Raw genomic sequence first — 14,674 nt, 5'->3', positions numbered from 1 at the left:
ACAGGGGATCAAAGCAGAAGCAGAGTTGCAGCCAAACTTTGGGCAGAATGCAGGGAGTCCTAAGGATGAGTGGGGGCATAAGAAGGACCTGGAGGGGACACAAGATACACAGAACAACAGAGCCAAAAAATTTGGGGAAGGTGGCAGAAACAGATGCACCAAACGAGGACATACATTGAGGGGACCTCGACCCCTGTTCAGACGAAGCCAATAGGCAACGCAGCCTCAATAGAGGTCTCCTAGAAAGGGGAGCAGGGGCTGCCCCTGCTATGGACTCTGTTGACTGCTCTAAAGTTCTTATTGGTATATTCTATAGATCTTAATGATATTTTCTATCCCCTATGCTTCAAATCCAGGGTTATTGTTCTTATACTGTTTCCAAAGTCTGCCGATCTCTGTTCATATACAACTTGTATGATGTCCTGAGCTTTCACAACATACATAACATTTTCACTGATTCTGTGGGATCACAAACTAGACAATTCAAAAATTAGCACATTACTACTTTTTGGATCTAATTCCAAGGTCCTGAGAAAAGAAAGTTCTATGAGAAACCTTATTGTCTTAGAAGTATAAAGTAGAACATCATGGATTAAACACGTTTTCTATAACCACATGGATTTTAAACCAATAAGAGGAAAATCTCCTCAGTATTAGTGAGTTGATAAAAATGTAATCTAAGTTAAAATAACCATTGGGAGCATAATATTCCAGAAACTATGTAATTTATATACTTGTGCTTAAAGTATATATCAATAGCAAAGGGAAAACAGGACCAAATTTAATTTAATAATGAAGTACAAAATGGAGTTTAGTTTCCAAAATGCAAAGCCATTGATGTTGACATGCCACATAACTATCCTTTAACAGTTGGTATGTGGATTTAGAACTTTTGTTATCACTTCACTTCTTTAAGTCCCAATTTTCTTATGTGTAAAATAATAATGGATAGTAAAATTACACTATAGAATTATTATGGAATTTGGGCCTGGAGACATGGCTCACTGGGTAAATTACATGTTTCACAAGCATGAAGACATGAATTTGGATTGTCAGCACCCACATAAAACCCTGATTTGGAGCCATGTGACTGTTGGTAAATACAAGATAAGGAATAAATTAGAAAATTGCTTGCTAATAATAAATAACAATAACAAAACAGGAAGTTTTCAGTTTCTCAGAAACAACAAAGGTTTTAAACAGTATATGAAACCTCAAAACCACAATTTTTATTAGTTTATTTCTTATTTTGTTTTTATATTTCTTTAATACGTGATTGTGTAGGTATTGCTACAGATTTTCCATAAGCCAACTCAAGTACTGATTTTGCATCCTGTATGCAATTTTAAAATCACGAAGGGTAAATGCCCCATGGAATCCATTCTTAATGTGGTGATGAGTCACAGGAACTCCAACATTCTGAAGTCGTGTCACATACATGAGTCCATCATCTCTTAGCACATCATACTGGCAAGTGATGATATAGGTCAGAGGTAAATGACGCAGTGTATTATCATTGGCCAAAAGAGGACATGCTTTCACATCTACGAACCCTGGGTATTTTTGAGCCAGCTCAGAATTACCAGGGGTGGGGTTCTTATAGAAGTAACCTTTCTTATATCTCTCAGGGAGCAAGGAACTCCAATTCACAAATTGAAACAAATGGCTGAATTCCACAGGTACATGTTGATTGAGAAGCATGGCTTTCTCCAGGGCTCGGTCTGTAGTAAAGTATTCACTCCAAAACCTAGCCATGAGTGAGCTGGATAAAAATGGAAAGTGTGAACCTTCTTGAAGTGATGGTAGATTCATATCAAGGGCCTGAAGGGCAGGATATACTAAGACTTGGACCTTGAGTTTGGTCTTGACATCTGGATCCTGTATGAGCTGAAAAGGAATAGAAATTACATTTGCATGAATATTTTAATTAGTAGGTATATTTTCATCTAAAATATGTAGAAATGAGATAAGTTAAGATAATCAGATACAACAAAATATCTCATAGAATGTTTGAAATCTCTGTATTGGTATTGTCTAATCTTTAATCCAATTATTGCCATTATATAGAAACATCTTATAGAATGTTTAATATTCAGTTTTAAAATACTAGTGGAAATAATATACCATAGTTCTCCAGAAAAGACTTTATGGCTTTTGGTTACTCTTGTATTAATAAACATGTTATTTTCAGTCAAATAAGAAGCCAAGCTTTAACTGTTAATGATCATTGTATTTCTTTGACACTGAGAGCTTATATTTTTAATATATAGAGTATGGAATGGTATATGAATGCCCTAACTAGGAGAATGAATGAGGTGAGGTTCTTCAGTTTAACCTCACAGCTAGATCCCTGAGAAGGTAATTTTTATCTCAGACAAAAGTGTTCCTTTAAGTAGTTCATGTGCTATGGAAGATAAGACACTGAATCCTAGGGTTAACTGTGCAGGCCTTTTTCATCTTGAAAACGTGTTAAGTCTAGAAATTTTCTCCATAATTTTAGTATATGATGTTCCATAGCATATTATGTGACATTTTATACCGATATTCAGCAATTATAAATCACAATTATTTAAAAAATTACTGAGGCTGGAGCATGTACAAGAAGGGCTGTCAGTGTAACAGGAAAATAAATGTGTACTTAAATATATTATGAAAAATGGGAAAGTTCACAGTTGAATACTGCTTTAGTTTCAAAAATTCTTGCCTCTTGATGTGTACCTCATGACGTACCAGGGTGCCCTTTAGAGAAATAAGGCATATGGAGCATAGAATTTAATTTCTGGAATATGCTGTACATTTGTTTTTATAGTGTATTAGATCAACCCACAGGATTTGTAACTTCTTTTCTCTGGAAATGAAGAAGTTGCCTTAAATGTAGCAGTGTCAGGCAGATGAAATTTACTTGTAGTAGCTAAATACCCTGAAATTTTATGAACAATTAAGATCTTAAAATAATCAATCCTTTGCCAATCAAATGACAGCTATAAACCTACTAATTACTTTCAATTCTGGACAATTTCAATATTCTGATACCAAGAGATATTATATCTGTTTGGGAATCCTCTGACTGCCAAATACCACAGTTATAGTGGATGGTGGGTGGTCATTGCTCAACTTTACTTGTACAACCTGTAATATAACAGCATAGGAAAATACCTAGGTGAATGCAACAATCATGCTTAAGCAACAGTCTAGAAAACTTACCCTGCCACAGTGTATAAAAAGAAAATGTTGCCCTCGAGCAAGCGTAGAAGCACTGTGTAGACAAATGTCTCCTAACATCAGTCTAGGTGTTTCTCTAATATTTTAGCATGCTCATAAAATTTCATGACTGTATGAGGAAAATATATCTACATGTAGGGTGTTTTAAAATATTAAACAAACCTTAGCAGCCTACCTGTTGGGTAACAGCTGCAGCTAAGTTCCCACCAGCACTGTCCCCAGACACACCGACTCTTCTAGGATCTACACCATATTTTTCAAGAGTGTTTTCTTGTAAAAACCATTGTAAGGCACTGTACACATCTTCAAATTGTCTTGGAAAATGATATTTTGGAGCTAATCCATAGCTGTTTGAAGAATAAGTTTCAAATGAATGAATTTAAATATATATGTATGTCTGTATCATCTATCTATCTACCTATCTATCTATCTATCTATCTATCTGGTATATCTGCAAATAAAGCCAAAATTTCCTTAGTAAATGAAATATCATTGTTAAGTATATACCCACAGATAAACTCCATCATAAAAGTCTTGGCTTATTTAGTTGTTATACTAGTAAAACCTTAAGTAAAAACAATTGAATTAGCCTTGAGTAAAAAATAAAAGAATTAAAAGCATAACGTGTAATACATTTCCTTAGTAACGTCTTCCAGTATGTTCTTTTTAAAATCATTATTCTTTATTAGAAATTAATCAATGACAAATAGATATTATCAGTTTTATGTTTGAACTTCATCAATAAGGAAAGCTATTTATGTACCACTGTATTATATTAATTACTTTATTGTTCTATTCATTTACATTAAACTGATTTCTTACCAATTACCACCCTAATATGCCATTTGAGACATGTCTTTGCCTATTTCCATGTGTGGCATGAGAACTAATTGTTTTCAGTGATGATTATGCCGTGAAATATGGTGAAATAATCTTTTAAATGCAGTGTATCATGAAATTCCTTGAAAGACCATATAGTGCAGAAAAAATATGATTCTCTGTGCACTTATGGATAAACTACACTTAATTAATAAGGCATGACATATACAAATTCCCAAGGCAAAACTTTAAGCCTCATGTACCTGTGATATTCTGCTCACTTTACTCTCTCTACTACTCACTCCAATGAAGGAAGCTAGGCTAGAGTTCCCGTGCAGGTCATTGGTACATTATGATGAGCCAATGTTGTCTTCTGATGATCTCTGAACTTTCTATTTTTATTCTTGGTTGATTTAAGTGGTTTGTTTTGCTTTTTGTTTTGTTATCTCTGAATTTATTCTGGCCAATTTAAGTTCATTTTCTCTTTGCTAACTATTCATTTCATTTGAAATAGTCCAACAACAACAACAACAACGAAGTGACCAAGAGTGATTTTTCTCGCTACAGAAAGCACATGGCTAAGCACCAACTAAGAAAACCATGGTCTTACTTTGTTGAAACGACAACAGCATCGAGTCTATCAGCTGTCCGCCTTGACAGATTGTCATATCCCCTAAGAGCTGAAATCAAGGAAACTGAGTGAGAAACTGTTGAGCAAACTGATGACAAAGCACACCAGCAAAACCACATCACTGCATGCTGCTCCTCAGAAACTGTCTATAAGTTGCTTCTGCTGTGTTCAGCACCTCATCATCAGTGTTCTGAGCTGTTTCCACCGTTAGGTGCTTGCTCTCTCCACTTTCCTCTGCCTAGCCTAAACCACTGTCATTCTGCTCAAGATTCATGGCCTTTCCTCTCACTTAGCAGACTTTAGGTGTTGAAAGTACAAGTGACTATACTCAATCTAAGGAAGCACAGATACATAATAATAGTTTCTCTAATGGAGTGTTGTATAGAGAGCACTACATGGAAATAATGTTAAGACTTCAATACCACTGCCAGAGAGATAAAGAGAAAACCAAAGTCCTTATTCACACATCCATCCACAACCAGGGAGGAAAAAAAAAAAAACCTGTGATTTGGGTATTTTTCCCTCTTAGCAATGCAATGGTTTAGGAATGGGCTATATACATGCACCTGGGTTTGGGCAAGTGTTCCAAATACAGGTAAGATAGTGTAAAAATGTACCAGAGCATGCCAGTAACAAGTGTTTAGAGAAATTTTAGCATGATAACAGAGACGTGTCAGGATGGAAGGACATGGCAAGGCAATACAGACCCTCAAAAGACATCAATGTGAGATATTTTCAACAATGGGCACTAAATATTCTTAATAACTCAAATCCATACTAAATCATTCCAGTATATGACAATATCAGGAATCCCTACTGTCTTCCGTTATAAATGTGTCTCTCTACCATGTACAGCCAACTTTCCCTGCTGTGCCAAGTCGAATTATCTCCAAGTTTTCCAGCTCAAATGAGCTTAACCTTTTCCTAAAGATATACATCACATTCCATACCACCATCTTAAAATCAACTTATGAAGCTGCCATAGTCTCGTTATGTTATTCTGAAATACATACATTATAAATATGAGAAACATTGATTATATATTATTTATATGTATGTATTTATGTTCAATGAAGAAAAATTATAATACACAATTATATGTAGTAAAATGTTATATTGTATAATCTATACGTAACTAGTGAAATATGTAATATCAAATAAAAATAGCATGTTCAGCTCTGTGCTTTTTACATCTAACATCTTTGTCTCATTTATTTCATAATAGTGCTTTAAAAAAAAAGACCACAGTGACCATTTCTATTTGTTACTATTTCACCCTGTATAACTCATCACCTTTTGTTCTCACTACACCATCCAAACAATAATAAAGCCCTATGTCAAGAAGCCATTTCTCTTCTTAAGCTAGATTTTCTACAGCTTTTAGTAGTAATTAAATCACATCTCAGAAAAGAACATATTTCAAACAATCGAAGTATCATTATATAACTTATGACTTTATATGCCTTTTTGTGCTGAGTCAACATCATATTTTATTGGACAAACAGAAATGCTAAACCACAGGGACATACATACCAGCACTCCCCAAACACCAGCCACCACCATGAATGTAAAACAAGGCCCTCCTGAGTGTGGTGGCCTTCCTTTTGGGGAGGTATATGCGAACAGGAACACTGTTGAAAGTCGTCTCTGTCACAGTGACATTCTCATCAGAGGTGGGTGGAACTTCTTCAAGTTTCATAAGTAACTGCATTGTGTCCATGAAATGACTGATGCCCAAAAGTTCAGCAAAAGAAGCCTAAGGGGAGAGGAAAAAAATACAAATGAGTGTGTTTGTGTGTGTGTGTGTGTGCATGTGTGTGTGCGTATGTGTGCGTGCGTGCGTGTGTTGTAAATAAAACCTCATGGGTCCCATTAGCATTTCTCATAATTAGGGCTGACTGATTGGGGTTGGATAACCTCTCAGGGTCTTTTTCCTGGAGAAGACTGATTCTGCTTCTCTCATCAGCCACCAGGTCCTAGTGACTCTTCAGCTAGGGAGAGGGTCTTGTGGAATTTCTGCCATCCTCATTGGAATGTCAGTTGGAGTTGCCAGTGTGCTTGTCTTGCTTAGGTCACCAATTTTTGAGATTTCTTGAGTGCTGTTTCCCTTTCACATACATTAAAAGCAACCGGCGGCAATGGCAGTAGCTTGTCACTGGAGGTTTGCTAGATATGCTGTGCCTCTTGCAGGAGCACTTTTACTCCCACATACAACTTCTTATATATCATAGGCTTTTCTGTAAACATAAAACAGTGTTTTTGTATGATTTGATAGAGTTCTTTATCCCTCTTCTCTCCTTTCCCCCTGTATTGTCCTCCTATTTCAGTTGCCAGTTAATCCCTAGGTGCTGCTTTCTACCTGATTCCTTCTGTGTCCTCCTATCCTCTTTTCCTTCTCTTACTCTATGTTCTCTTTTAACTTCCCTAGTTCCTGCAGTGACTCTGGCTTATACACTTACACCTAAAGATTGGGACACCCCACGCATAATAGAGAATGTGTAGCATTTGCTTTCCTGGACCAGGGCTACCTCCCTCAGTATATTATCTTATGAAAAATTTATTCATCTCTCATACATTACATCTCAACTGCAGCCTCTAGATCCATGATTTCAGTTTTCTTCATAGATGAATAGTATGCCATTCATGAGCTGAGAGACATTTTGGTTATTTCCAATCCCTAGCTATTGTACACTAAAGTAATAATGAACATACCTGAGCAATTATTTATAGATGTTGAGTTCTAAGGGAACATACAAATGAGTGGTACACCTTGGTCCTATGACAGATCTACTTCTAGCTTTTGAGAGTTCGTCAAATGGATTCTCATAATGGTTAAGCAGTTTGCAATCCCAGGAATTGTGATCGAGAGTTTCCCTTCTTCCATAAATTTTGCAGCATTTGTTGTCGTTTGTTTTGTTGATCTTTGTCATTCTGACTGAGGTGAGAGATAATCTAAAGGGATCTTTTGGGGACGTTGTTTGGTTGGTTTTGTTTTTTGTTTTTTGTTTTTAATGTGTGCTTCCCTGTCTGCTAAGAATGATGAACATTTTAAAAAATATTTTTTACCCAGCTTTATTTCTTCCTTTGAGAGCTCTATTTATATACATTTAAAAATTTTAATTCATCTTAATTTTGTCATTTCCTTTTCTTGAATCCTTGATTTTGAGGGTTTTTTTTTTCATATTCTAGATATTAACCTTCTACCAAATATATACCTGGCAAGGATTCTCTTCTTCAAAGGGCCTCTTCTTCACTCAACTGATTTCTTTTTTTGTTGTTGTTGTTTTATTTTTCTGTTCAGAAGCTTTTCAGTTTTCTGAGGTCCCATTTTTTTTTCACTTTTTGATCTTAATTCCTCACTATAAGGCATCCTGTCCAGAAACCCCTCCCACATCTCTGTTGTGGGGGGTCCTGACTAAGTTTTCTTCTAGCACTTCAGATTTCACATTGACTTCCATTTTTCATCCATTTAAAGTTGACTTTTATGCAGTACGATAGATAAAGATTTGATTTTATCCATCTACATGTACACATGTAGTTGGCACAGTAGAATTTGTTGAAGATGCTGTCTTTTCTCCAGTGTGCATTTTGGCATTTTTGTCAATTATAAGATAGCTTTTCTAATATGAATTTACATTTAGGTCTTCTCTTCCATTAATCTGTGTGTCTGTCTGTGTTATTACCATGTAAAACACTTTATGCCTTTTATAATTTTGTCATATAAAACATGGCATAAATTCTTTTTATATTTTTCACATATAGAATTTCATGTTATTTGAAACATGAAATATGTGCCAAACAACAGATATGATATGGAGAAGTTTATTATATGACCCATGGTGGGGAGGATGCCTGAGAGAGAGAGAGAGAGAGAGAGAGAGAGAGAGAGAGAGAGAGAGAGAGAGAAAGAGAGAGAGAGATATCGGCAGACAGACAAACAGACAGAGACAGAGACAGAGAGAGACAGAAGAAGAGAGAAGAAAGAGGTAAGAGAGCAAGAGAGGAGAAAGGTAAGAGAGAGAGGTAAGAGAACAAGGGAGAGAGGTAGGTAGGTTTTTCCTTTCATATACATCTGGACGAGGCACATCTAGTGGAAGGTAGGTAATGACATCATAGGTTGCTAGGCAGACTGGGGCAGTATGCTAACATTAGGTAGAATGCTTTACTTTTAATAATCATATTCCACTTTTCATTAATAGATTTACTATAATATGTTTTGGTTATGTTTCTCCTCCTCCAATTCAAAATCCTTCCCATCTACCTGACCTCCCAATTTTTATGTTCTCTCTCTCTCTCTCTCTCTCTCTCTCTCTCTCTCTCTCTCTCTCTCTCTCTCTCACCCACACACACACACACACACACTCTCTCTCTCTCTCTCACTAAAATGAAAATTAAAACAAACAAGCAAAAAAGTAACAAAACAGAAAAATTCTAAAATGAAATAAAATAAAACATAATCATGCTCTTAGCCCAGGAATAAGGTAATATTAAATTGTTCTCTCTACACTACAGTCTGTCAAAATATGAATATTAATGGTCCCAGATAAGTATATGGAATATTTAAAATTTATTTATGGCATATTAAAACATATTCATAACTGACTAATATTCTACAATGATGCCAAAACCATATACTGGAGGAAAGACAGTAAGTGGTGCTGACAAAACTGGATGTCCATTTTGTACCTCTCATCTTGTACAAAATTAAACTAAATTGATGAAAGACCTCAACAGTAAACCCAAAACGTAGAAACATTTAGTAAAAAAATTACAAGATACACTCTAAAGTTCCTTGGCATAGGAAAGGACTCTATAAGTAGAAATACATTTGGAATGGTGATGTATATTCTTTGGTATTGGAAGTATGTGATCTGCTTTTCATTTTGATTTTACAGGGGATTACAGTGAAGAGATTGGATGACTCTCAGAAGAGACTTGGTCTTTGGACTTGCACAGGGTTGAGGCTGTTATAGACTATGGGAACTTTTGACACTGGATTGAATGCATTTTTGCATTACAGTGTAACTACAATCCTATGTGAGCCAGAGCTTGGAATATGATGGTTTGAATAAGAATGGTTCTCATAGGCTTATTTATTTGAATGTTTAGGGAATGGCACTAGTTGTTGGAGTTAAGTGTTGCCTTGTTGTGTCACTGAGGATAGCCTTTGAGTTTTCAGAAGCCCAAGTGAGTCACAGTTTTTTTCCTCTTCCTGCTGCCTGCGGATCTGAATGCAGAACTCTCAGCTCCTTCTCCCGCACCTTGTCTGCCTGCATGCCATCATGATTCCTGCCATGATAACAGACTAAACCTCTGAACCTGTAAGCCAGCCCCAGTTAAGTGCTTTTTAATAAGAGTTATTGCAGTCAAGATCATATATATATTAATCTATATGTAATAACACCACAAAAGTAATACCACATAAAAACTGTAGACTATCAAACAAAATGCCCAAATCTGGGATACCTTTCTATACATTATTGGCCAGGGAATTAAAAAAGGCTTAATATATTTTTGTATTTAAAATATTGTATAAAACCATGTATGTAGACATTGCAGCACTAAGATTTCATAAATACAAAAACTGAAAACATTTAGTTGTATTCCTCAAGATATAGTTGAAAAATTCCCCTGAATAGTTATTACATTAGAATGATATCAATATAAAAATATATATACAGCATTAAAGAAAAATGACATGCACTATAAATAAAAAGTGCAAGTATTCATAAAGACAATAAACAAGATGTCATTATAAATATGATGAGATGATATTGTACACTACTTCAAAATAAATTGTTTTTAGATTTATTTATGCAATCTATATATATGGGAACTTTGCATATATATCTACAGATTTATGTCAGAAGACAGCATCAGACAGTAGAGAGCTGACATGTAGTTTCTTAAAATTGAACTCAGGACCTTTGGCACAGCAGCTAGTGCTCCTAAACACTTAGCCCCAAAACAAGTTCTTAAAATATCATAAAGTACCAAAACACATTGTTACCCATCCTTATGCTGGTAGGATTAAAGCAATCAAGTTAAAACTCAAAATATCATAGAAAATATCATAAAAAAAGAAACAAAATTATTTTAAAAAAGAAAACCAAACAAGAGAAAATTATGAAAATAATTTAGAAATATTGAATGACAAATGATATCTGTTTTTATATATCATATAGTGAATTCATATCTGTGTCTATAACAAAGCCAAATGATAAACAATTTTAGCCATTTTAAATACAATTCAATACTAATAAATTAAAAATGAGTTTTGAAACTATGAGTAATGAAACTAATCCACATCTAATACCAAATGTATATGCCAAAAATGTAACTAAAGTAAGAAAATAAAATAAAGCATATACCACATTTTCTCAGAGTTACATAAAAACAAGAAAATATATTTGAATCTTCTAAAGAAGCATGCATAGGTATAGTGTATGTGATGGTTTCAGTGAAAATAGCCCCAGAGGCTCATAGAGGGTATACTATTAGGAGGTGTGACCTTGCTGGAGTAGGTATGGCCTTGTTGGAGTAAGTGTGTCACTGTGGCCTTTGAGGTTTCAAATGTTCAAGCCAGTTCCAGTGACACTCTGTTCCAGCTGTCTGCAGATCCAGAGGTAAAAAATCTCAGCTCTTTTTTAGGCACTATGTCTGCCTGTGTGCAGCCATGCCTCCTACTGTGATAATGGATTAAACCTCTGAACTGGAAGCCAGCCCTAATTAAATAATTTCCTTTATAAGAGTTGCAATGGCCATGGGTCTCTGCACAGCAATAGAAATTCTAAATTGGTATGTCAAGTGGTTGATACTCAGGCTAAGTGTCCTTGACCTATGTATCTTTTGCTACTCCAAGAGAGAGCTAAAGGACATGTGAGACACTCCATATCTATGTACTAATACTAGAAAAGAGTCACAGAACCAGCAGTGCACAGCTGCAAGCCAGGTGACCCCCATTCTCCTACAGCAACACACCTTGCTCCAATTGGGAATCGTATGTCTTGTCTCCTGTATTGCTTTTCATTTTAAATCAGTCAGTTTTACAAATTCTCCCAGAAAGCTTATATTTCTATGCATGAATCTAAGAGTACTGCATAGACCTCTATAATTAAACAATGCTATCCCGTTCTTCTTTTCCTGAAGTTGATAACTTCTAAAAAGCTTCACCTGGCACTGTACTCTCTCTCTCTCTCTCTCTCTCTCTCTCTCTCTCTCTCTCTCTCTCTCTCTCTCTCTCTCTCTCTCTCTCTCTCTCTCTCTGTACCGGGGTCAGATCTAGAAATGGAGACTGCTATGAGACTTCCCTCTCAATGCCTACTTTCTCTTTTCTAAATTACTCAGTATTCGAATGTTGATAAAAATTCAGAACTTACCAAATCTGAAACTACTTTAATTTTTGTCGTCTCCCAGGCCAGTTTCCAAGGCTCTTCGACGTCATCAGGAACAGGTACAGAAACATAATAAGCTAGAAGCGCCACAAAGATGAGAAGCAACACGGTTCTCCCCATGCTTCTTCTTTCTGCCCTTTCAACTTTGACAGGACGGCAGATAAAACTGCTTTCAAATCTCTGGATGTTGAAGTTTAACCTGCCATAAAGTGTTACCTAACTTAGTACAAATTCCACCTGCACAAGCTATTAGTGCAGAGATACTCGCAATGCCCGTTGCCCTTATCACAATCCACACAAAAGGAATTTCAAAACAGAGCTGCTCGCTCCAAGTTTCTTCCTACCAAGGAGCCACATCCTGCTTCCAGACAGTTTGTAAGGAAAATATATGGTACAAAGGTACTATTATTCAGAGTCTCTCCTCTGCATTCAAAGGGTATTGCAACACAGAGGAAACCCAGGGACTGCATCAAGTATAAGCTGAGAAGATTATCAGGACCTTTAAAGCAACTGGAACTTTTAAAAGGAAGTTCATTTCTCTTTATTCCCTCTGTGCTTTACTGTCCTCCCTGCTGAGCAGCCAGCAGCTTTTAATGACTGTTAAAGAGCACTGCTTGGGAAATGCTTGTTTTCTTTATATTACTTCTTTTATTTTGAGATTATAGTATAAATATATCAGGATCCCTTCCTGATCACAGCTCAGATGATTCCAGTTAGTCAACACACTTTACTTGTAAAACCTGTTCTCTATTTATTTAATATTTGCCTGTGCTGATAATTAGACAAGCCTCACCTTTTAGTCTAATGCTCTAATTTAAAAACAGTATCTTTATTTGGCTGTTAGGTTTATAGTTGTCAGCAGTAAACCTACAGAAAAGTCGCTTTATCAGTTCTAAGCCCCATTTGTTCGCATAGTCTATGATGTGAGTGTTGAATTATTAAATTTTGCTTCATTGATATTCCAGCATATCCCATGCCAAATTTAACCGACTTCCTTAACTTTCACAATAAGTAGATTGCATCACTGACTCTTCATATCCACACGGGAGTGGAAGGACAAGTACTGTCACACTACTTTTAAAAATTTTTAGATTTATTTTTTAAATTTATTCACTTTATGTCCCAGTCATAGCTGCCTCCCTTGTCTCCTCCCAGTCCCACCCTCCCTCCCACTTCCCCCTTATCCTCCTCCCCTAGTCCTCAGAAAGGGGAGCCTTCCTCCCTATGCCAACTGACCCCTATGTCTCATCTGGACTACCTGAGTCGTCTTGCTCTGTGGCCTCCCAAGGTAGCCCTGCCAGGGGGAAGAGATCAAAGAGCTGGCTACAAAGTCCAAGTCCAAGACTACCCCTACTCCCCTTACTATGGGATCTGTGTGGAGAGTGAGCTGCCCATGGTCTCCCCATGTTTGGTCTTTGGTTGGTGCATCAATCTCCACCAGCCTCCTTGGGCTCTGATTTGTATGTCTTCTTGGGGAGCTCCTGTCTCCTCGGGGGTCTACTATCCTCCCACTCTTCCATAGGACTTCATATGCTATGCCCAAAGTTTAGCTGTGAGTTTTGGCATCTGCTTCCATCCCCTGCTGGTTGGACTTTTTCAGAGGGCATCTATGGTAGGCTTCTGTTCTGATACCTCTTTTCATCCGCTTCCGGTGTCTATTCTTTTCGCCCTTTACCAGACTACTTTTCAAAGAGTGATTCACAGGGCTTTATCCTATAGCACTAGGAAAGCAAATGAAAGTGGAAACTTTTTTCTAGTTTTGTCTATTTATTGTATATGACTCTGGTAAGCAGTGAGTGCTTTTCCTCACTTGTTATTAGACAGTGTTGGGTGGATAGATTGTCTTGTGGAAGAAATCAATAAAGATAAAGAAAAAAAAAGAGGCCACGAATTTGAAAGAAAGCAGGGAAGGGTCTGGAAGGAGTAGGGGAAGTGAAATATGTTGTAACTATATTATAACCTCAAAAAAATTAAAAGAACTTCATCTAATTATTGAAATGAGTAGGTCATTAGATTTAATTTGGTGATTTGGGGAGACTTATCTTTATTTTTCATGCCACTTTTTTTTAATGGCTATCTGCCCATTTGAGTTCTGATCATTGGTTCAGGGATTTATTTTTCTTTTATTCTTTTAATTCAAGTTGTCTTTCTTCTTTATTAAACATGTTTGTAATGTTCAGGAAAGACTAGGTTATAGCAAAGTTGTGGTAATGTTTTTGCTGTTGAACTTGTGCTCCGGTTCCCAGGATCTATCGCCAGTGTGCCCTTATGGGCTGACCCTATTGCTGAAAACACCAGAATTTTAGCTGCAGGACATAAAAAACTCAATAACAAACAGATCAAGAGATTTTCTTCCCACTGGCTAGCTTTTTAATATTCTGAGGCTTCTAGGGGAGAAACAAGACCAGTGGTTTTACACAGTACTGGACTGGGTCTGCTGTAATACTGGTCTCCCAAGAAAGATGTGCTTACTCATATGATAGTAGCTTAAGTATTATGGGTGGAAGAACAAACACTGCCATTTCAGGGTAGATTTGAGGACTTCTCCATAGGAGTGGATTTCATCCATAGTACTGTTAAACCTAGTCAAAAGCCCGGGGTTTGGAAA

At 36.5% G+C, this 14,674-nt stretch overlaps 1 protein-coding gene across 1 annotated transcript; it reads right to left on the bottom strand.

The window, feature by feature from the left end:
• Window positions 1-1,282: 1,282 nt before the first annotated feature.
• Window positions 1,283-12,186, bottom strand: LOC127199269 (arylacetamide deacetylase-like). The gene is made up of 5 exons (XM_051157234.1): window positions 12,052-12,186; window positions 6,206-6,428; window positions 4,652-4,721; window positions 3,398-3,569; window positions 1,283-1,887 (listed from the first exon to the last, which is right to left on the bottom strand). Exons 1-5 carry the CDS (start codon window positions 12,184-12,186, stop codon window positions 1,291-1,293), a joined length of 1,197 nt encoding a protein of 398 aa, XP_051013191.1. The 3' UTR covers window positions 1,283-1,290.
• Window positions 12,187-14,674: the final 2,488 nt, after the last annotated feature.

Source organism: Acomys russatus, chromosome 15, assembly GCF_903995435.1.
Source record: "Acomys russatus chromosome 15, mAcoRus1.1, whole genome shotgun sequence".
Classification (NCBI taxonomy): Eukaryota; Metazoa; Chordata; class Mammalia; order Rodentia; family Muridae; genus Acomys; species Acomys russatus.
The sequence above is the reverse complement of the archived record's forward strand: the minus strand, read 5'-3'. Positions and strand labels throughout refer to the sequence as shown.